General features: G+C 45.3%; 1 protein-coding gene across 11 annotated transcripts in view; it reads left to right on the top strand.

The window, feature by feature from the left end:
* The window catches only part of DNAAF8 (dynein axonemal assembly factor 8), a 152,775-nt gene that overhangs the window by 112,313 nt on the left and 17,425 nt on the right, over positions 1-23,037 (top strand). For 10 of the 11 annotated variants that reach the window (XM_044979365.1, XM_044979358.1, XM_044979356.1 and 7 more), the window contains 6 exons: positions 1,591-1,917; positions 3,763-3,825; positions 7,155-7,208; positions 9,520-9,689; positions 17,407-17,602; positions 21,222-21,316. In XM_044979365.1, the coding sequence (XP_044835300.1) occupies positions 1,591-1,917; positions 3,763-3,825; positions 7,155-7,208; positions 9,520-9,689; positions 17,407-17,602; positions 21,222-21,316 (905 nt within the window). The remainder of the gene's footprint in view (positions 1-1,590; positions 1,918-3,762; positions 3,826-7,154; positions 7,209-9,519; positions 9,690-17,406; positions 17,603-21,221; positions 21,317-23,037) is intronic. The other variant, XM_044979361.1, reaches the window with a different exon arrangement.

Below are 23,037 nucleotides of genomic sequence, written 5' to 3'. Positions count from 1 at the left end.
CAGCTAAATTATATCCAGCTATTCTTAACTCAGCAGGTTCATTTAGGAAAAGTGGTGAAAGGGGCCCTCTAATGGGCCCGCTCCTCCCCATCTTTAGATGCCCCAAGGACCTCTCAGACTCTCTCTGCTGACTGATTTATTTTCATTCCCATCACTGACACTAATACAGTGATATTATATACAGCCCTTCTCTCCCTTTAGCCCTTTCCCACAGGGCCAGGGAGGAACAGGAGTCTCCCTTCCTTGAAAGCTCTGCACACACTGGGCTCAGCTAGCCCTGGTTACTCCCTCTCTCCCCCAGTACATCCTTCCTGTGTCCTTCTTATAGCCTCCGCTGCTGGACTAATTAGCTCTTCTAGCCTGAGCAGCTAAATTAGCTTGCACCTTCCTAGTCAGCCTTTTCCAGGGGAGCTGATTGATGCATAAGTGATCAGAGTGCTGCCTCACCTGCTAGCTCCTAACACTCTGTCCCAGGCCCTGTCAGGTAGATAGATGTGTTTATTTATCTCCCTAAAGAGTCTATGAATGTTAGTGAGTGATCTTGCCCACATGGGCATCATTTGACTGCAGTGGGTTTTGAATCAGTTCAAGGATGTGCTAAGGTTCAGGCTAGCTCATATATGTAATCCGAATCAGTTTGCCCAGCCCTCATATTTAGGAGGCAGGATGGTTCTATGGATAGGGAACAGAACAGGGGAATCAGGAGACCTGAATTCTACTCTAGCTCTGCCACTGGCCTCCTATGTGACCATGGGCATATTATTGCACTGCTTTGTGCCTCAGTTTCCCCATTGGTACAATGGAGATAATGACACTGACCTCCTTTGTAAAGTGCTTTCAAATGTATGCCTAAAAAGTGCTATATAAGAGCAAAATAGTATGATTAGCACCCTGCTCCGAGAGTAGACTTGAAACCACGGGAGTACTCGCAGAATATGATACTACTTACTGCATGCAAGGGTTCCTGAATCTAGCCCATAGTAACCTCAGTGACATACAATTATGTATTGAACCTCCAAACATCTTGCTACACAGGAAACAAGCCTAGTTTGCAAACATAACAATGGTTAAGTTATTCTAGTGACAAGTCAATGTTACAATGGAGTTTATTACTATAATTAATATCCCTTAAAATGAAGCATTATCAGAGCGGTTACAGTATCTATAATTATATACTATGCTGTGTCAAAGCACTTAAATATCATTGTATTCCCAACATATCCCTTTCATCTGCTCTACATTAACGCCTTTCTTTAACCAGTCTGTGGCACTTGATCTCCATGCGTCTCTGTTGATGTGGCACAGGGTTCTTTATTTCCTAGGTAGCCCATTCCTGCCTCTAATTGTTAGCCATTTAACTTCTGAGAAGTTGTATCGTTTGAATATACTAAATTTTAGCCTAGTGTGATTCCAAACCTTGCATCACACTTGCTGGTGGATGGGAGGGAGAGTGGAGACCAAACAAGTTTGGAAGTTCCTGTCTGCTAAGAAGATTACAAGACCAATGTGAATGTAAGACACTAGCAGAGAACAGCCTCTAGGAAACACAAGTTACCAATTAGTAATGAACAGGTTTCTCTTTTCTTGCAGAAGGACTTGACCCAGGGTTTGAGCTTCTGAGCCTCAAGTGGTTGCCCCATCTCACTCGGAGTCAGGCCAAAGAAGTAACCCCTTTCGAGGTGGGAGATACCTCCTGGCAAAGAAGCATCAATATGCTGATGTCCAGCCCAGCTCTCATCTGTGCACTTCGGAGGGTCAATGCCTTTGGGGTTCTTGCTGAGACCCTGAAGAAGCTGACGCTGCTGGGAGACAAGCCAAGCACTAACACCAGTGACCTTCAGAGAGTGATGGCCTTGACCCCAGAGATGGCCTTCAGGCAGGCAGTCCTCTTCTTCACCGAGAAAGAGTTCATACCTGGTAGGAGTTGTTCTTACTGTTAAGAGGCTTTGCAGTTAGGCAGGCCATGGGCAGCTTACTGAGCACAGACAAAGGAGCCTTTTTGCTGTGGGTTCCAGTCAAGCAGGATAAGAAACACATTACATGAAATTAATTCAGGGTCAAATTCTGCACTTGGGTGCATGTGTGGGGCTCCAGTAAAGTCACTGGGAGCCATATGGGTGAACGTGGAGGTAGGTTTTGGCCCTAATAGTCTAACACAACTTTGTACCCCCATTACACCTTTCATCTGAGGGTCTCAAAGCACTAAATAGCCTTTACAACACCCCGTGAGCTAGGTAAATAGTATTATAGCCATTTTGCATGTTTATATATGGAGATGCAGAGAACCTAAATGGCATGCTGAAGGGCTTACAGTAACAAAGCCAGGAATAGAATCTAGGAATCATGACAACCAGTCATTTGTTCTGACCACTCCCACGCCCCTTACACAAGCTTCCACACCCTACAGTTGTAAGGATCCATGTGATCTCATAAATGCTGCATAATGATTGATCACGTTGAGACACATGACAGAACACGTGGTAGCCATCAATTCCATAACTCCCTCTATAGGGTTTGACAACATGTCAAGTAACAGACATACAGTCCAGTGCCTGTGTCCCTAAACAGACAGACTCCTTAGGGACTAACTCAGTGATGCACTGAGTCCTTTGTTTAGGATTTCTTTCTGAACAAAAGGAAAAGCAGCTAATGGAAAATGGATGATGCTGTTGCCAAAGGCTCCCCAAACATGAATGATACATGCTGCCACTAACATATCTGTTCAGTAAGCCTGCTGGTTTCCTTCCGTGGAAAGGAATGTGCAGCCAGACCTGCTTAAGCCAAATCAGTCTGCAAACTGTGGTGTTATTCAGATTTGATGCCTTGAAATAGCAAAACCTGGAGCTCGCTCTGTTACCTCTAATACGAAATCCATCAGCACGTCACTTAAGAAATCCTGACTCCCAGCACCAAAGGGTAAATAATCCATAATGCACATATGCTGTAACATCACATGCCACTGTCTGGGTACCCAGAGATGGGCACATGATAACTGTGTGTATTGAATGAGGAGAAGGTGTCAGAGTTCCATAAACTCATTATAAATTCCTTATGAATTATAATAACCCTCTATTTCTTCCTATTTCTGCACATCTGCATTGCTGCCAACTCAAGTTTATATGCTCCTGTCAGATGCAGAGTGCTTATGTAGTGCAGAACAACAGTGCAGCCTAATAGAATAGCAGATGTGAGCTGTGTTGGTGTCAGAAAGTATAGGCACATGCTGCTGTGGTGATCTGAAAATGAACTATTCAGGTGTTCTGTGTTCAGAGTGGAGGAGCATGAAAAGGGGGTCTTCGGTAAAGGAATGGAAGCCAGCATCTCAAAATTAGATCTCCCCAAAACAGTGTATAATAGCCACTGTGAGTTGATGTGGCACTGACCTGCCTTAAAGTCCTGGTGCAAGAAAGGTTCAGGCAGGGCTGTGAGATCAGCTTGCACAGGAAGGTGGTGGTTACAATGCCAGTTTGCACAGATAGGCCATTATCAGTGGTAAAAAGGCAGCACACATACTGCTATTAACCATGACTCCAGCAGTCAGCAGGAACTCTTTTACAGGGTCACTCTGAATTCTTTCCTCCTGTTGTTTTCTCCATCGGGGGTCTTTATTCTGAAGAACAATTCTTCCCTTGGGTGGTTTGCAGCTGTTTAAAGCCCACTCCTATTGCCATGGTACTTATAGTTACAATCCTGATCTCAACAAGCAGTCGTGACCGTCACATTAGGATTAGTCATAAAAAGCACATCTCTTTCCCTTTGCAGATTGCAAACGTCGCCCTGCTATGAAGTACCTGCCACCATATGGCAGAAGTTCCAGGGCTGAAGGTAAGACCAGAAACATGGGCTCAGTTTGCTTTCAAATTATTCCCTATTCTTAAAATAAATATTGAAAAAATTATAATTCTGGAGCATTTGGTCATATCCATCACCACTGCATTAATAGAGCCAGGCTGCAGTTTGCAATCCCCTGTGCTTAGGAAGGAGTAGGGGCAGGTGGTAGCATGGCAGTCATTCACTGCAAGGTGTTGTACCATGATGGGAGCAGCTTTAATTAATAGGTCAGAGTCCATAGGAGTCCTACTGTGGAGTCAGCCAGGGAGTATGCTGAATCAGTGCCCTGGTGACATCCTCTCCTTCCCCTTTTGTGGGCTAGTGGGCTTCAGGCTGCTGGCCCAGAGTGGGTTGTGGGTGATTTGATTACTGCAGCCGCTTCACTGGGTGGTGCCAGCATGAGGGGCCCGCAGCTTGGGTCACATTAACTTTCACTGGGGGGCCAGGCAGTGACTTGCATCCTTGCTCTTGATTTCTGTTACAATATCATTTTGATAGACCAGCATCAGGAGTGGGAATAAGCCGACGGTTCTGCAGATGGAGTAGAACATGGAAGGCAACCTGTGCACAAGTTCAGGCTGACCCATGAAATGGTGCTGAAAGTGGTCAGCCTGGGTGATCACAAGGTCCAGACTCTGTCCTTTGCTCACTGACCACAGAGTGGGGACACCTTGCACTCCAGGAGCCCCTCCAGCCAGTTCAGAAGGGTCCCTGGCAGTCTCTAGTGGGAGCTCATCCAGCCCTCCTGTCTCTCCAGCTCTGATAATTGTGCGGTCCCCAAGACCATAGTATCTAAGCACCTGACAGTCTTTAATATGTTTATCCTCACATTCCCCATCCCCCCAAGTGAGGCAGGGCAGTGCTATTATCCCCATTGCACAGATGGGGAACTAAGTGACTTGCCCAGGGTCACATAGGAAATCTGTGTCAGAGCAGGGATTTAAACCCAGATCTCCCGAGTCCTAGGCTAGTGCCCTAATTGCTGGATAATCCTTTCTCTTTACATCCTTCCTCCTGTTCTGGGCAGAGGGGCAGTCCCATCGAGGGCTGTCGAGGAATGTAGAGCTAAAACTCACAGTTCCAAGAAGAACAATCAGGCTCCCTAAATACTTAAGAAGAAAATAGGTTCTATGGGGATGTGATCACTAAGGGTGTGTCTGCATTGCAGCTGGGAGATGTGATTGTCAGCATGGGTAGAGAGCTTGAGCTAGCACATGAAAAATAGCAGAGTGGACATTGCAGCATAGCCAGCAGCGTGGGCTAGCCACCTAGCTCAGACCTAGCTAGAACCGCCCCACATACCCTGATGTCCACACCGTTGTTTATAGCACACTAGCTCGAGCTGAGCTAGTGCCAGACTGTCTGTCCATGCTGGGAATCACACTTCCCAGCTGCAGTGTAGATATACCCTGAGAGATTACAAGAGAGCTTCAGGGTCAGATCTTGTGCTTAGTCCTGCGTCTTATTCTACCAGAACAAAAAATAGCCATGGAAAGTGATCCAGCGGGTAGGCAGCTCCCAGATAAAGGGCTGTGGGAAATGGAAACCACGCTGTAATTCAAAAGGAGTGTAATGACTTAGTCTGTTGCTAACAAACAGGATTTCCTGCTTTTGCTTTTTAAATTGAATGTAATGCTTGTTAAAGCGGCCAGATTGAAAGCTTGGGAGACTGAAGGCCTTTATTTATACAAAACTATAACGTTATACTTTACTAAACAGGCAGCAGCAGCACAAGCTTCCCCAGCAACGTATCCCAACAATGACGATGAGGGATGCTCTATAGGGGCCTGAAGGGAGTTCAGTCTCCTTGGCCCATTCACTCCACTGGCCCCTCTGTTGAGAATGCTAGTAAAGGGGGACAATTAGCTGGTTTTGTGACCTGTCTGCTATAGCTGGACTGAGATCCACAAACTCATTCTGTCAAAGAACCTTCAAGTGGTAACAACACTGCTCAGCCCTTGTGCATTTAGGCTGGAGATCAACCAGTAGCCTAGAGGTGAAAGGCTCCATATTCCATTGCCTGTCCCTTGAGTCATCCAGTCCCTTCATAGGGAATGGTTGTATAAACGTGAGTGTTAATATTCCTAGACATTTTGATAACCTCTCCAATGTTGTGCCCTTAAACATTCCCAGAGCAGCAGTTCAGATGGAGGGCCCATTATTTCCTAGTTTGTTGATAGGGTCATAGATGTCCCAGCACTTGAACTAAGGCAACTGAAGGCGCAATGTACATTAGGGGTTGTGAACAATGTAGCTGCTTGTTTCTGCATGAGGTTTTCCATGGGCTTTCAACCCTTGGGATTCCTTAGTGGCATTTTTCATTCTGTTACCAGTTGTCAAGCTGCATGGTGACTCAGCGTGCTGGCCTTGTGACTGAATGGGCTGGTTTATACAATTGTCACTAAAGCCCTGAGCAGGACATCAAAGTAATTCATCTGTCACTTTTCTTCTGGAGCTGGGGCTGGAAAGCAGGGCTCCAGGGAACTACTCAGTTCACATCAGGTGCTCCGGAATGGAGGGGTGGGGGAGTCAGAGGGCCATGGCCCCATCATTTTTTACCGACTGTAAGGGTGAGCCACAGGGAGGAGGGGCAGGGAGGAGCAAACAGGGGGCAGGGTCTTGGGGGGAAGAGGTAGCGCAGGAGCGGGGCCTTGGGGGAAGTGGAAGTGCAAGGTTGGGGGCTTAGGAAGAAGGGGCTGCATGGGGGCAGGGCCTCAGGGAAAGGGGCAGTATGAGGGTAAGGGCTTGGGAAGAAGGGGCAGTGCAGGGGCGGGGCTTTGGGGGAATGGGCAGTGCAAGGGCGGGGCCTCAGGGGGAAGGAGCTGTGCAGGGAGGCGGGGCCACAGTTTGGGTGCTGATGACCCCCTACACTTCTAGGGAGCTTACACTGCTCCTGGTTCACATATACCTTGAGCTGGCCTTAAGCTTCCCATAGCTGCCCATTGTAGGCCATCACAGGTACCCTGTCAAACAGGAAAGCCGTTTGTACATAAGATCTCATCAGGGGGCCTGACTCTCAGTTATACTAAGGCCCTTGACACTGCTCTGGTATTGTAAAGGGGCCCTAAAGTGGGTGGGAATTGTCCCTGAGAATACTCCCTATTCAGTAAGCAGAGTACGTGGACTTTGACGGGATTCGTTGGTGTTCAGCACTTCTGAAATCAAACCATGTACATCCTGATTGATATTTCAAAACAAAGCGTACATCATGAAGAGCCTCTGTGTAACTGCCATATGTCACAGTACAGCAGAGATGACAATACTCCCACGGCTGTCCCAAAGCAATGCTCACTTATTAAAGTCAATTCACTGTTCTTCTATAGGGGGAGAGACTCGGAGAGGCTACGCAGAGTCATTGTTCACCTACATGCAAGCAGGTGAGGAGGGCAGGGTTCTCTCTCTCTCTGTCTCACTCTCTTACACATAGTTGTTATTCAGCAAATATCCCCGGGGGGAAAGTGGGTTTGACAAGGCCTTTGTGGAGCCAGCTTGGATAGATACCAACAGGGACCAAGAAAAAGGATCACGGTTGAATTGCACGAGATGTTTCCCTGGGCTTGAACACAGACAGTGACATACACGCCCTTGTCTAAACATCTCAGGAACCTGACATTTGCTTCTCTTGAGCCTGTATTGATTTAATACCACCCACACACCCAAAGGAAAGAAACACACCTCTCCAGTTTCGGAGTGTACATGAACCCAGTGCAGCAGTTTGGCTTCACCCCCCTTTAAAGCAAGACCAACTTAGACACTTGGCCAAATCTTGGCCACCAGGATGGGAGCTGAGGGTATCACAGAACAGCAGAAAAGGTAACAAAGGCTAGAAAAGCATTGGCAAAACCTGGGAAGGCCAGAGAACAGTCAGAAGTGATGGGGGAAATCAGCCAGGACCTTTGGGGAGACCAGAGGCCTACAAATTAAGAGCTATAGTAACACATGATCAGTATGGTGAGTTCCCATTGATATGAGGGCAGTTAACTGATTGAATCTGGGACAGTGTACGGCTCTTAGGGGAATCTGAAGATGTCAGTTTCGCAGGCTCATCTGAAGGTAAGAACATGTGCATACCTTCAGGTGTGGATAATTTATATACATATGTATAAATATGCAGCACATATAGTTAACCACATACCAGAAAGAATAGGAATGTTTGCCCGGAAACACAGCAGATGGTGAGTAAAACATCTTGAGGACAATGACTACTTATGTAACAATATGTAATTTAGATTGCCATTCTAGACACCAGTAGTTGTGGGTAGCAGGGAGGTTTGCCTCTGCATAGCAAGCTGTTGCTATGGCATTTACCTTTCTGTTCAAGGATTTTGTATAGAAAATATGAGATCCTATAATGTAAGAGCTCCCAGAAGAAAATGGGTTAATTTGTCTCACTGAGACGTATATAGAATGGAGGGCATGTTGTTATTTTTTATCTGGCTCCAAATTGCTCTGTGTCATGAATCAATAACATGTCTCTTGCCATTTGAAAATAACTCCATGCATCAAATTATATGTAGTATCACTGATGCTTCATTGCATTGACATCTGTATAATCAGTAACATGGTGCATAGAAAACATAAAGTGACATCTGATGTACATAAACAGATAATAATGGTAATAGTATTAGCAGCTTGCAATACTTATTATTACATGCTTTATGCTAGCTGACATGGTTAGGCACCAGGAGCTGATGGGTCCCAGTTCACTGTTTCTGACATTACATTTTGCCAACAAGTCTTAAAAAGATGTTATCAGGATAGAAATCATAATTGTGCTGCTAATAATATGGTGCTTTCAATTACCGAGACTGATAGAATTTTAAATGGCTGTTATTTAAATGTCAACATTTACACAGTTTGTTTGCTTTATGCATTTCACCCAGTGAGGGCAGTGAAGCTAGCCTGATCAGTTTCACTTTCCATTTCTAGTCAGTTTCATTTTGTGGCTCTCAGGCATATTCACAGTGATGCTGAGCTCAGTTCTCAGCTCTGCAGAGGGAATTTGGGTCACACACAAAGTGATTTTGGCTCAGATCCTCAGTGATATTTAGATATCTAACTCCCACCAAAATCAGTGGCAGTTGTGTGCCTAAGTACCCTTAAGAATCTGAGCCTTTAGACCTAAGCTATTTGACAGTGCCCTTCTAAATAGCATAGTCCTAGTAGGGAAACAGAAACATATGGGATCTAAATAAAGAATGATAAGGATTCAATGGTTGCCATAAGGATTGCATTACCCTGTGGTAACTTGGTTCTGATCTTATATTACATGGAAAAGGGGATTCGATTTATCATGTTTAACATAAGCAAAAATAGCATCCCACAGGAAGATCTTATATGAATTGATTCTGGATCTAGAGACGTGTGGTATGAAATGTTTGGAACTGTAGGTAGTGCTCACTGATATTCAGGTATCGGATAAAATCACCCTTCTGCCCTTGGCTGGTCTGGTTATATTTTAAAACGAAAATATTAAACCAAACCCACATCCTTATTCTGTACTTGTTTGGTTCTGTCAGTAGAGTTCTGTGGACTACATGCCAGCTGCTGTTAAAAGTCCTTGTTCTTTAGATGCCTGTCCTAGCTGACTAACGGTTACATTGTTTGCCTTTAAAATTACTGAGAGTGAGTACCAATGCTCAGTGCTTTAAATATCTTTGGTTTCACTGTAATGCTTTTTTGTTACAGGAGCCCAGCTTCTTTGTACTGTGTTGCTGATCAAACCTGGTGTCTGGGCTCGTAGCCTTGCTAGAATCCTCCGAAAACTAGACCTAGAAAAATTCAGCCTTGTTGGGATGAAACACATAAGCCTGAAACCAGACATTGTCTTAGGACTCCTCTCATCTGAAGCTAAACAGGTTTGTTAAAAAACAGACAGATCTACCACTGCACTAGCACTTAAAACGGTCCAGCTGTAGGCTGTGCTGATAGAATCCATTCCTGCTAAAGCAAAAACTCCCATCCAGGATTCCTCTGTGGTTGTCACAGGTGGACTCCACAAAATAATTAAATCTGCGCTGGGTGTCAGTCAGATAGAAAGAGAGCTATATCATGTGGCACAAAGAAACAGAACAGGTTTCTCTGAAAGAAAAATTCTGAGCATTTGGGCGACATGCATATGCCATTTAAGAGGAAACCTCCCGTGAACTGAATCAGTTATTAAGTAAACTTCCTAATTCATAATGAGTCCTATTACATTTCCAATCAAAGCTCAACTGTTGAGGTTCTAGAGTCTTTAAAAATGACCTGCAAGTAAAACAAAATTGGGCTTGTGTCCTTTTTTGCTTGATAATAAAGAGGCCTGAACTGTTTTTTCAGTTGAGAGAATTTATTTTTTTGCTTTTTTTTTTAACATTAGAATTTCAGATTCTCTCTAGCCTGGAAGACTCTGTGCTGACTGGAGAGCTAGTGAAATGATGACATGACAAGAGCCAAGAGAGTAAAAGTTGAGCAACTGAGACCTGAAGGGATTTTTATTTTAAAAATCTTTGGATTTTATTGGTTTCATTAACATCTATTTAACATCACCATCTAATAATATTTTGGATAGATGAAGTCTTTCTTAAAGAGCCAACACCCTTGCCCCTTCCATAAAGGTGAGAGAGCTCACAATACTTGTCCTCTGAGACTTCCAAGAGAGACTTCCTCCAAAAAAACAGAAAAATCTGGGAGATGAGATTTGTTACTGTTCAGGGCAACTGCACCTGTATTTCCCCTCGGTGGCACCCACATTCAGGCTTCCAGCTCCCCAGCTGTCCCTTCTCTTGGTTGGAGACACGTGTTTCACCCCCTCCTGATTGGGGTGTTTCCATGCTGCACAGTTCCCTCCCTTCCCTGTGAATTCCCCAGCAAGTCAGACTGCCTAAGCAGGCCTGCTTTGCTTTCTCCTCAGAGGCTATAAACAATGTACTTGGCCACAGTTATAAGGTATCACACAGCTCTTTCTAAGCAAGCACATTTATTCTCAAGGTGAAAGCATTATAGAGAAAACATATTAAAAACCATAAAACAACCTACACACATGCTAATAAGCTTACCAGAGATCACTCCAACTCCAACAGCTCTGGCAGGAGTCAGTCCTTCAAACCCCACCATAGTTTTTTCTGTGGCTATGTGTTCATAACCACTATGGCTCAGAACAAGCACACCCTTGCATCTATGAGTCCCTCCTTTATACAGTTTGGGCCTCTGATCTTGTCCCTGGGTAACAGATGATTAGCAGATAAAGGTCCCACCCTCAGGGCAAAGCTTCAAAAGGTTGAGTTCTTGCATAACCAAAGAGGATACACCTCCCCCTAGAGATTTTGAGAAATCCACATAACTTTAAAAGTTCATTCTTGTCTGGAAAATCATTTGCTTTGGGGCTCATTACCCCCTCCAGGGTTTACATCCACCATGTCTCCCCACACAGGAGTTGCGTCCAATCCCACAATAACACAGTACCATTTTCATTTTCATTTTTAATACAATGATCTCCTAAAATACCTAAACTTAATTCAGGAAGATTGAACTTAATTCAGTAAGGTTGTCCGAGACATTGCAGCAAATAGCCCTGTCTCTGTATTCTAAAGCAGGGGAAATCAATTATTTTTTTGTCAAGGTATAATCAAGGTCCAGACTCCAGAGAAAATAGTACAAAAATAATAACAATCATGATAATAATAAGTAAATTAAAAGATTTTGCTGACTGTCAAAAGTGTCTGACCCATGGTCTGCATATTGACTACCCCTGTTCTAAAGTAACAAACAAGTTGGGGGTGGGAGGACTTTTCTTTAAAGAAAATAAAGAACACTTTTAGCCTCTATTTCTGCATCGCAACAATGGCAAAAAAGACACAAACCCATCTTTTACAAAAAACTCCTTGCAGGTCACCATTAAGGGAGATGTGGGGTTATTGGGAGTGGGTGGTAAGAGCTGTACACAATTTGAGTGTATCATAAGATTAAAAAAATAAAGAGGGGGTGATTTTTCTTTGACCACCAGAAACATACACGTATTTGGACAGCTATTTAAAAAGATCCAACGTCTCTCAGAGATGGAGGGGGTGGGAAGCTTTAGAGAGCTGCTGTTTCATCTGAACTTCTTGACTTATTCTTGTATTTTTCCAGCTCTCCAGAGCAGCTGCTGAGCATTGATTTAGTTCCTTTAAAGAGCCGATGACTAATGAGTTTAAAAATTACAGAGTATTGTTTGTTTGTTCATGGGAAAAAGCGGGTTTTATTATTTCGGCAGGTTAGAAAGTGGAGATAATAGACTGACTGTAGCAGTGGGGAGCTGGAAGTACTTATACTGTTCAGGGTTCTGATTCCCATTCATAGAGAATGTCGGAGAGTCTTTCAGCCATGAGGTCAGCTTTTCACAAGATCCCAGGGTCAGATCTCCAAGGGCTTAGCACCCACGGTTGGGGCCAGACTTTCACAAGAGCTCAGCTCCCAGTTAGGCACCCAATTAAAGGGGTAGATTTTCAAAAGCACATTTTGGGTGCTGGACTCTTCTGAAAATCTGGCTAAGTGTCACAATGGGAGCTGCTGGCTGCTGAGCTATTTTGCAGCTCTGGCCCTCTTTAAATGCCTGCATGGGAGCTGGTCACCTTTGTAAGTCTGACCCCAAAAAAGGACCAAATGTTCCAATTGCTGAGTACCCCACAGCTCCTAGGGAAGCATGTGCAGCCAATGTGCTGAGCTCTTTTGAAAATCTGGCCATGAATTTTGGTGACTAAATGGGAGCTGAGTACTTGAAAACCTGGTCCTAACTGCAAGTGCTGAACCCTTCTAAAAGTTCTGTCTGTGGTCTCCCATCTCCTTCTCATTTGGGACCTGATCCAAAGTGCACAGAAGTCACTGAAGAACTCCTATGGGCTTTGGATTAAGCCCTTAGGTGACATTAGGTTTATTCTGACATATACATACTATTTGAAGGCAGATCAGATTTTGGCGTTTTTTCCCAGTAACATGATAGCCACTAGTGTGTCCTTCCTTTTTCGAAGATATTGGTTACACTCATGCCAACTAATATCTACAGCAACATGATCATTATTCTGACTTTGTAATCTTAAATACTAACATAGAACAGCTTCTTTGAGTTACAGCCCCATGAATTCTCCACCAGAGGTGGTGTGCACACCCGTGCAGTCTTGATCAGAGAGTTTTGTCAGCAGTTCCCGCAGCTCCGTGCCTGCGTCCCATGCCTCCTCGGGCACTGGTATGAGGACATATAGGGAGGGGTTGATCCACTGCCCCACTAGTTCCTTCCAACCACTCTGGTTTGAGATGGAGTTTGCAGTGTCCACTAGCTAGCTGACACAACTGGTTTATTTTTTATTTTATGTTATCTTATCTTTATAGTATTCTTTATTGCACAGTCTCGTGCTTTTGGAAGGGGGGAATTTGCCCTTTCCCTTTTTCTTTGCGACCAGGGCCTTTCGGCTCTTGCCTCCTGCCAGTCTGTGGTCTTTATGGGTAGGTTATGGCCAATAACCTGGGATTCCAGTTCTGCCAGACTTGCCACAGGTCTCTTCCCCTCAGTAATGGGTACTCCAGCTGCCTCCGCTGCATTGGAGGGTCTCGCATCCCAGCCAAGTGTAAGATGTGCTGAGACCAGCAGTATCTTGACTCTCCATCCTCCATACATCAGCCTCAGTCACTCACAGTACTCCAGTGGCTTCCTCAGCTCTGGCAAGCAGAGACCACAGGGCAGCTTTGGTCACCTAGAAGTCTTCTAAGTGTAAGAGACCCCACTCCCCTAAGAGAGAACAAGAGGAGGGAAAAGTCACCACTAAGACCAGGGAGCAAAGAGACTTCATGTCCCAGTGCAAGTACTGCCAAGGCTGTCATGGTACCAAGATGCTGGCACCACCAAGAAAGTCTTCTACTACTAAGCTGCTTTCCATGAAGCCTTCCAGCAAGCAACCCTATGTGGCAGCTTCATCGGATCAGATTCCTCCAAATTGAAGGACCCTTGAAAGGGCAAGGACTCTTCAAAAAAAGTTGTCTTCACCGCACCTGGTACCATTTCCCTCTATTCATAGCTATCAAAAGCATACAGACCAACCATCTGTACCATATCTGGTACCATACAGGTTCCTCTCTCATGAGGATCTCTGGGTTATGGACGAGCCCTAATCCCCTCTGTTGAAGAGTATGCGGGGGATTTCCCACCAGTACCCACTAGAACCAGCATACCCTCCAGCTGTCCCATACTCATACGAAGATTAATCTGTCGGTTCCAGCATGGCTGCCAGTCTCTCCTCAGTCCCCTGTACCCATCCGAGCATGAGTAGTGGTGCCTTTAGCTTCTCCACTGGAGACAGAAGAGGGCACTTCCTTGGACTCAGCCTCCATTTAGGATTCCATCCCTTTCCAATTCCAGACTCCTCCTTTGAGACCCCTGTAACCAGTCAACATATGACCCATCACCTTTGATAGGAGAATCCCTGGGTCCCACTCCTTTCCTTTATGCCTCCCCTCAGTGGGCCTTTTGTAACCCTTGGACCCCTTATGATAACCAGCTCTACAGGGTGCCCTCATGCAAAATTATCTGCAAAGATGAATAGCCATCGGCACTTCAGAACTCTCTTCCTCAAGAAGAGTCTGGAGAAACAGGATTTAAGGGTAGAGGACAAGACACCATCCTCCTCCTCCTGTCCAGACAAGACAGCTCTGCCCCCCTACACAGATTATTTCAAGGCTTTTCAAGACCTAATGAAAGGCTTTAGTGAAGCTGTTTTCCAGCCTGTATTGAATCACCTGCTCAGCACCCTCCTCTGTGCTGAGGTACTACTCATAAATTCCCTGATGTGGAGCACCCATAGGGACAGTAACTCAAAGAAGAGAGGTTACTTACCTTCTACAGTGACTGGAGTTCTTCAAGATGTATTGTCCACTCCACCACCTGCTCTCCTTTCCCCTCAGCTTCGGAGTCCTGTTGGGCTTTGAGGTTGAGAAGGAGATGGAGCAGTGGCAGGCCCTTGTACTGAAGCACGAAGAGCTGTAAGGGTGCAGGCACAGACCTGTGGGCACTGCTGACTAAGTGGGTGTGCACATTCTCTCATGCAGCCTCCATCTCGAGGAACTCGAAATGAAAGGTTACTGGACAGGTGAGTAACCTTTCATTGTTAGTAGCTGTTGGCCCATGGCACATGATACAAATGTTTGCTGTGGTTTTCTAATCACATTAGTTACAATAGTACTTTTTAGCTGTAGATTCAGGATCAATAGTAATGTTAATCTAAAAATGAACATGAAGGCCAAATCAACAGAGCTGAAGTTCTCCCTTCGATTTTAGCCCCAACCCAATGGGTGTGGCTCTGAACTCAAATGACTACAGTATGCACAAATTGTACCTCTTCACTCATTAGATCTATTCCTTGTGTAGATTCAGAATCCTCTGTTCAGACTTTGGGGGATGGGAGGAAAGGTTTTGCTGCTTTTTAGTCCTGCCGGGCCTGCAGAGCCAACACACAGCTGGATTCTGATCTTTCTCATGCCTCAACACAATTGTTTACTACGTTTCAATCAGCTACACAAGGCTGTCACTGAAGACAGTGAGGTTTCATGGGAGTAAATGAGGGCACTGTTTGGCCTATAGAACCTTTACTACCGGTGGCGGTGCACCAGAAGGAAAGAAGCCAGCTTGATTATCTGGTCCCAGCGTGAGGTTTTCAAGGTCAGCAGTTAGAAACATCACCTGAAAATGAAACACATTTGCTAGGGAGCCATTGCAAGATGATAAATCTAGATCCCCTGCACTCGCATTTGTACTGGGTTTTTTCTTCATAATGGAACCGTACTTTAAAATAATAGCACTAGCACTAGCTTTTTGATAAAAAGTTTTCAAATCAGATGTTTTTTCACTGAGAAATTACCTTTATTATATGAAAAAGTTTGTAAAATTCTGTTGTCCTAAAAAAAAGTCTTTTGCCAAAAGTCTTTTGTGACATTTTAATTGAAAAGTCTATCGACATTTTTATCAAACGTGTTTGAAACAGGTATTGAAATGGTTATCAGCATTTTTAATTTGCCAGTGACAAATGTTGATAATTTAGGCAATGATCTGGATAATATTCTTGATAAAAAAAATTCTATCAAACATTTCCAAAAAGTGAAAAATGAGTCTGTTCCACTCGATGAAACAGAAACACATTTTTGAAAAAATTGAAATGCACTGTGAAATTCTTGATTTGAAAAATTGAAATATATACTGTGTTGTTAAAATTCTTCCGCTAGTGCTTGACAGCACTTTTTTAGCACAGCACAGCCCTGTGAAGTTTTTGTATACATTTTCCATAGGCAATAATACCATGTGAATGATCTTGGACTCCAGTGACATGTTTGTCAACTTTACCTAATTTCATGAGAAAAATATGTCGTTAGATGCATAGGCGCAGACTTCCCCTCTGCCCGGTGGGGGCTTGAATTCCCCCTGGCCCCGCCCCTGCACCACCTCTTCCTGCCCCTGCACTGCCCTCCACCCTTTCCCCAAAGTCCCCACTCCACCTTTTCCCCCCCTTCCCCCAAGTCCCTGCCCCTGCCCTGCCTCTTCTCCGCCTCCTCCCCTGAGCACGCCATGTCCCCGCTCCTCCCCGTCCCTCCCGGAAAGTCCTAAGTGCCGCCAAACAGCTGTTAGGTGGAAGGGGGGTGGGAAGTGCTGGGAGGGTGGAGGAGGAGTGGGGACGCAGCACGCTGTGGGAGCTTGGCTGCCGGTGGCTGCAGAGCACCCACTAATTTTTCCCCATGGGTGCTCCAGCCCCAGAGCACCCACGGAGTCGGCGCCTATGGTTAGATGCATCAAGACTCTTAGGTAACTTGCTTAGCAACACCAACATCCCACTATGACACAGTCAAAGGCCATGGCATAATCTGTCATGTTGGATCATCAGTGCCTGTTTTGTTATTTCCCCTGGGGAATGCTCACTATTAGTTGGACAGGGAGTTTTTGCCAGATATTTACAAGGGTTGAGAATGTCTAAGCTGCATTGTAGCAAATTGTGTTCCTTACCAACCGTGAATGAACTCCTTCTCTCCCTATCCATATTCCCTGAAACTGGGGATGTATGTGGCCATGCACCACATATGCCACAGTCGAATATTATTAACGTCCTCAGGGAAACCGGGTTTTGTTTTGGCTCTTCCAAAGGATTTATCTTAAAACACCACTACAACTATCTATGTATGTATATGTTTGTGAAAGCTGCCATGTTGAGATTGAACCAGCGGCTTCCAGAGCTAAAAGCAAAAGCTGCTACAGCTTGAGCTAAACAGACAAGGGTCCCTAGCTGGTGCTGTAACAGACTCATATTCTTTGAGGATTGGGTGCAGAGTGGGCCCTGTAACATACACTCTCCAGTGGGCTGCATGTGCACATGTGCTGGTTTGGTGATCTTGGGGGGATATTGTGGCAGCTCTGTCTACAGAGATCATGGCCATTTATAGTGTACAGAGAGCAGGAAGCAGGGAAGATTGACCAATGAGTTTGCTTACGGTATGGATGTTGTTAGCCATTGGAAGTTTGCCAGGTGTATCTAATACTCAACATGAATCAGTGTAATTTGTTTCTCTCCCTGCTTTTCTTTTCAGGAGCCTGCAATTTTAGAAGCTCACTGCAGCTACCTCAGCTCTGGTTCCTCCCTTGTGTTGTGCCTGCAGAGAGAGAATGCTGTAAAGAAGCTGGTAGATTTATTGGGGCCAGAGGACCCTACACTGGCTCAAACACTAGACCCATGCCTTTGGAGGGCTCAGTATGGTGCCAGCTCAATACAAAATGGATTTTACGGTGGGTCTCCAAGTTAAGAAAAATTTGTTTGAGGGACTCACATATGCCAAGGGAAACAAATATGCACTGCTATTACTTCTTCAAGCGTTGCCAGTCTAGAGAGACCCTTGGGAGGCTCCTCCACACTGCACCAAAGCCCAGAAGCCTGTGGAAAGCTTTGGCTCTTGTGTAGTGGCTGTGCAGAATTCTTGGTAGAGATGTATAAACAGGCATGGCCCCATTGCAGCCTTGGTTCTGGCCAAAGCCACCAAAGTGGTAAGTCAGAATTCCCTTTGATCCCTTGACTTTCAACTGGTGGTCTTCTCATCTTTCTCCCTTGTATGGAGTTGGTTGTCATGCAAATAGCTGAACCAGCTATTAGACAAATTAGTAGTTTTTAAAATAAATCAGTAAGCTTTAGAAGGCACATGGATTTTGGTTCCATAGGTACCATTCTCTAGCCTCATTAGGTTAGTTAGGTTTTTCTATTTAGTTCCACTCCGTGTCACTAAATCACCCTCCTTCCCCATCCCTCTCCGTGCTGGACTTGAGGGCACTCAACAGATTGCTCTGCATGTTCAAGGTCAGGATGACAGTCTCCCTCAGAGCTTTTCTAAATTCATAAGGGTGGCTTGCTGCTCTCTGCCTCAAAGACTCATATTTCCATCCATCCGGCTTACAGAGGAGAAGTATCTTTTCTGCATCCAACAGGATCTGTGCCAGTACAGAGTTCTATTGTTTGGCCTTTCTGTTACATACACAGTATTTACCAACTGCCTCATTCTGACAGCAGCTCCCTTGCAAAGAGAGAGAATCCACATCTTCCCCTACATCAACAAATAGTCAGTGAAGGTGTGAATGCCTCAAGGAATGCAGTTCTCCCTTCAAGAGTTGTTCTCTATTCCAATCCTTAGGTTTATGGATAAACCAAGAGAAATCCATCTCCACGTCCACTCAGATGATCCCATCCATGGGAGTAATTGAAGATTAGGGTTTACCTGCCTGAAAGATTTGAAGAAATACTCAGAACTCTTTAGTTGGCACAAACCCATCCTGAAAACCCCACTTCTCATGTTCCTAACAGGTTGATAGATTTGCATATCCTGAAAACTCTGTGAATGAGATCTCCCCCAGGCATGCTTGAAAGAGGTCAAAGTATTTCAGAAAACAAGAGTTGACATGATGGGACCACTGTGAATCAGTGTATCACCTGTGAAGTCTGGAGTTCATGCTGACTTACATCAGATGATGGTTTGGCCCCAGAGTGCCTGTTCCTCAGAAGGTTACGCAGCCCACGCAATATCTGCAGAAGGGTTCCCTTAGAGTCACTAGTCCCATCCATTGCCTCCATCACATAGCTGGGCTAGTTGACACCCACAATTGGTGTACCCCTGCATGCAGAAACCAGATTACACATCAGTGTACTGGAGCTGAGAGTAATTTGGCTGGCACTCAACAGCTTCCTTCCACACGTTCCATGGAAGGCAATACCCACTACCTTCGGACCAGCAGTGTACTCCGTAATTTGTCAAGGCAGGGCAGGGTCCAGTCTGCTGTGCCAAGAAGCAGTCCATCTTTGGAAATGGGGCATTCATCAGTTCATCACCCTACTCCAAGCAAGGAAAAAGCACTTGAAGACACACTGAGCAGGAAGAGCAGCATTCAGCATGGACCGATCAGTGATCGAGAGGGGATTACCCAAGAAGATTTCTTTGCCATGTGAAAAAACACGAAGTGCCCTTATGTTTGCTCCAGACAAAGGCAAATTTCTGTCTCCCTGCCAGATGTCTTCTTACTGAACCGGAGCAGACACTAATTGTGTGGGTTTCCTCCCATAGCAGTAGTCCCTAGAGTAGTCAAGAAAAATCAGGCAAAACACAGCTAGAATTCTGCTGATAGCACCAAACTGAGCCATGCAGTTTTTAATACTAGCAGTTGACCAGCCTGTACCGCTTCCTTCTTTTCTGGACCTTCTTTTTCCACACCAAGGTCCAGGGTGTCTGATACCCTGTGCCCTGCATCTTGTGTGATCATTTACACTTGTGCAAAGGGGCTGGAAAAGTCTCCTGTTCTGGTTTGGGAGCATTTTACACCCACTCTGCAGAGGTTTAAATTACTTTCACAAGGTGTAGGGCAATGGCGAATCTGGCCTAAGGGCTCTGCAGCTGGCAGCATGATTTATGCACCAGTGATCATTATATTATAAACTGCTGGGGCCAGGGCTGTCTCTCACGTTATGTCTGTACTGACTGAAGTCCCCGGGAGCTATTGTACCACAAATTAATATTCATATTTTGCGTCTGTGCAGCCTGTAATGGTGGTAATGGACTTGCATCCGAAGAAGTGGGTATTCATCCACGAAAGCTCATGCTGCAAAACGTCTGTTAGTCTATAAGGTGCCACAGGATTCTTTGCTGCTTCTACAGAACCAGACTAACACGGCTACCCCTCTGATACCTGTAATGGTGAGCACTCTCCAGAGGGTAGCAGGCTTTGGTGCAGTGAACTGTTGCATCCCAGGAGCATAGGTCTGCCCTGACACATCGACAGTCTGCTTGAATTCCAGTCCAGGGGAATAACGTTTCTTTCTCTACTATCTTCCAAGCAGTGTAAATACAGCCTCACAACACTCCTGTGCTGTACGAAAATCTCATTATCCCTATTTTGCAGAAGGGGAAACTGACGCATGTGGTGGTTAAATGACTTTCCCAGCACATCACAAGTCAGTTAGTGTCACGTCTAGGATTGGGACCCAGACCTTCTGCCTCCCAGTCTTGTGCTTTAACCAAAAGTCCGTCCTCCTCCTCTTGTGTCCCCCGCACCCATATTGTTCCACTCTCCAAAATCCTGATATCATCAGAGGTGTATAGTGGGGCATGATTAAACAACACATTTTGCCTCGTGTCTGAGCTCTGCCTATTGATGAAAATTCTGAGCCACTAAAGTAATAACAGAGTGATTATCACGAAGTGGGTATTCACCCACAAAAACTCATGCTCCAATATGTTTCTTAGTCTATAAGGTGCCACAGAACTTTTTGCTGCTTCTACAGATCCAGACTAACATGGCTACCCCTCTGATATCTCAGCTATGTTCCCAGTAACTAACTGTTGTAGTGGTGCTTGTGATGGCGACACTTATGACACTCATTCCTTCTGGGAGCGGCTGATATTTAAAGGAAAAGAAAGGGCCAAATTCTGTTCTCAGTTACGCTACTGTAAACTATAACCACCAGTGTTACTGAGATCATTAGTAGCTCCCTCCCATCCAATAACACCTGACTGATGTGATCTAGACAGCATGGGAACCGTGGTAGTGGATTGTCACTGCAGTGTGAACTGTTTCACTGACTACCTCCAATGATTCCCGTTATTACCCTGCTAGGAAATGAAAGGAATCTTGTTTTGTATGAAGAACAAGCTGAGAAATAATAGAGCAAAATCAAAATACCAAGAAGACAATGAAGCAAATGTGAATATAATGGTTTTAAATGTTTGCTGTGACTGTATATAACAGCTGCCCTTTAAAGCAATTCCTTCAGTAAGTTGCACGCCATCAATCTTGCAGGTAGATGACTGTGAGGCTAAAGAACGTTTAATTCCTGGCCTGATAGAATCCTCTCCTTGTGTCTGTCTGTCAGGCTCCAGATCCTATCACGCTGCTGTCCGAGATATGAAGTTGTTTTTTCCAGAAGGGCTGTGCTGTGCCGATTGGCGGGTGCTAAAGGAAGAAGAGGTAGGATTCTGCCCCGGCCTGAAGAATCCTCCTATATCAGAGCAATAATTGTGGCCCTATTACCCCAGGACTCTGATCCTCTTCCTCTTTATGTTCCATATGGGCAGGAGCAGTGGAAGTGCACGAAGAGTGGGGTGGCTATAGGCACCTGAACCATGTTCCTGCCCCCCTGCGCTGCCCCTTCCCCCTGTGCCCTCCCTCCCTCACCCTTGCACCGCTCCTTTCCCCTAAGCTCCCGCCCTTGCACTGCCCATTTCCCCCAAGCTCCCGCCCTCATGCTGCCCCTTCCCCCGAGCCCTCACTCCTGCCCTTGCGCTGCCCCTTCTCGTTGAGCTCCCACCCTCGCACCGCTCCTTCCTCCCCGAGCCCTCGCTCCTGCCCTTGGGCCGCCCCTTCCCTTTGAGCTCCCACCCTTGTGCCACCCATTCCCCCCGAGGCTCCACCCTTGCACTGCCCCTTCCCTCCAAGACCCCACCCCCCGCTTGCTCCTTTCCGCCCCTTCCCCCGACGCTCATCCTTATGGCCAATAAAAAGTGGGGGGACCATGGTCTCCTGGCTCCCCCTGTTTTGGCTGCCCTACCTATGGGTTTATTTTCTATCTACCCTAAGCATTGACTTTAGTAAGGCTTTTGATACTGTCTCGCATGACCTTCTCAAAAACAAACTAGGGAAATACAGCCTAGATGGAGTTGCTATAAGGTGGATGCATAACTGGTTGGAAAAGCATTCCCAGAGAGGAGTTATCAGTGGTTCACAGTGAAGCTGGAAGGGCATAAATAAAATAATAATTGGAGATATACCTATCTCCTAGAACTAGAAGGGACCTTGAAAGGTCATTGAGTCCAGCCCCCTGCCTTCACTAGCAGGACCAAGTACTGATTTTTGCCATAGATCCCTAAGTGACCCCCTCAAGGATTGAACTCACAATCCTGGGTTTAGCAGGCCAATGCTCAAACCACTGAGCTATCCCTCCCCCCAAACAAGTGGGGTCCTGCAGGGTTTGGTCCTGGGTCCGGTTCGGTTCAATATCTTCATCAATGATTTAGATAACGGCATAGAGAGTATACGTAGAAAGTTTGTGGACGATACCAAACTGGGAGGGGTTGCAAGTGCTTTGGAGGATAGGATTAAAATTCAAAATGTTTTGGACAAACTGGAGAAATGGTCTGAGGTAAATAGAATGAAATTCAATAAGGATAAATGCAAAGTACTCCATTTAGGAAGGAACAATCAGTTGCACACATACAAAATGGGAAATGACTGCCTGGGAAATGAGTACTGCAGAAAGGGATCTGGGGGTCATACTGGATCACAAGCTAAATATGAGTTAATAATGTAACACTGTTGCAAAAAAAGCAAACATCATTCTGGGATGTATTAACAGTAAGCAAGACACAAGAAGTATTTCTTCCACTCTACTCTGCACTAGTTAGACCTCAATGAGTATTTTGTCCAGTTCTGGGTGCCACATTTCAGGAAAGATGTGGCCAAATTGGAGAAAGCCCAGAGGAGAGCATCAAAAAGTATTAAAGGTCTAGAAAACATGACTTATGAGGAAAGATTTAAAGAACTGGGTGTGTTTAGTTTGGAGAAGAGAAGACTGAGGGGGGACATGATACCAGTTTTCAAATACATAAAACCTCTAAGGAAGGAGATTCCACCACCTCCCTAGGTAACCCATTCTAGTGCTTCACCACCCTCCTAGTGAAAAAGATTTTCCT

This window comes from Mauremys mutica, chromosome 11 (assembly GCF_020497125.1).
Source record: "Mauremys mutica isolate MM-2020 ecotype Southern chromosome 11, ASM2049712v1, whole genome shotgun sequence".
NCBI classification, from domain to species: Eukaryota; Metazoa; Chordata; order Testudines; family Geoemydidae; genus Mauremys; species Mauremys mutica.
The sequence above is the reverse complement of the archived record's forward strand: the minus strand, read 5'-3'. Positions and strand labels throughout refer to the sequence as shown.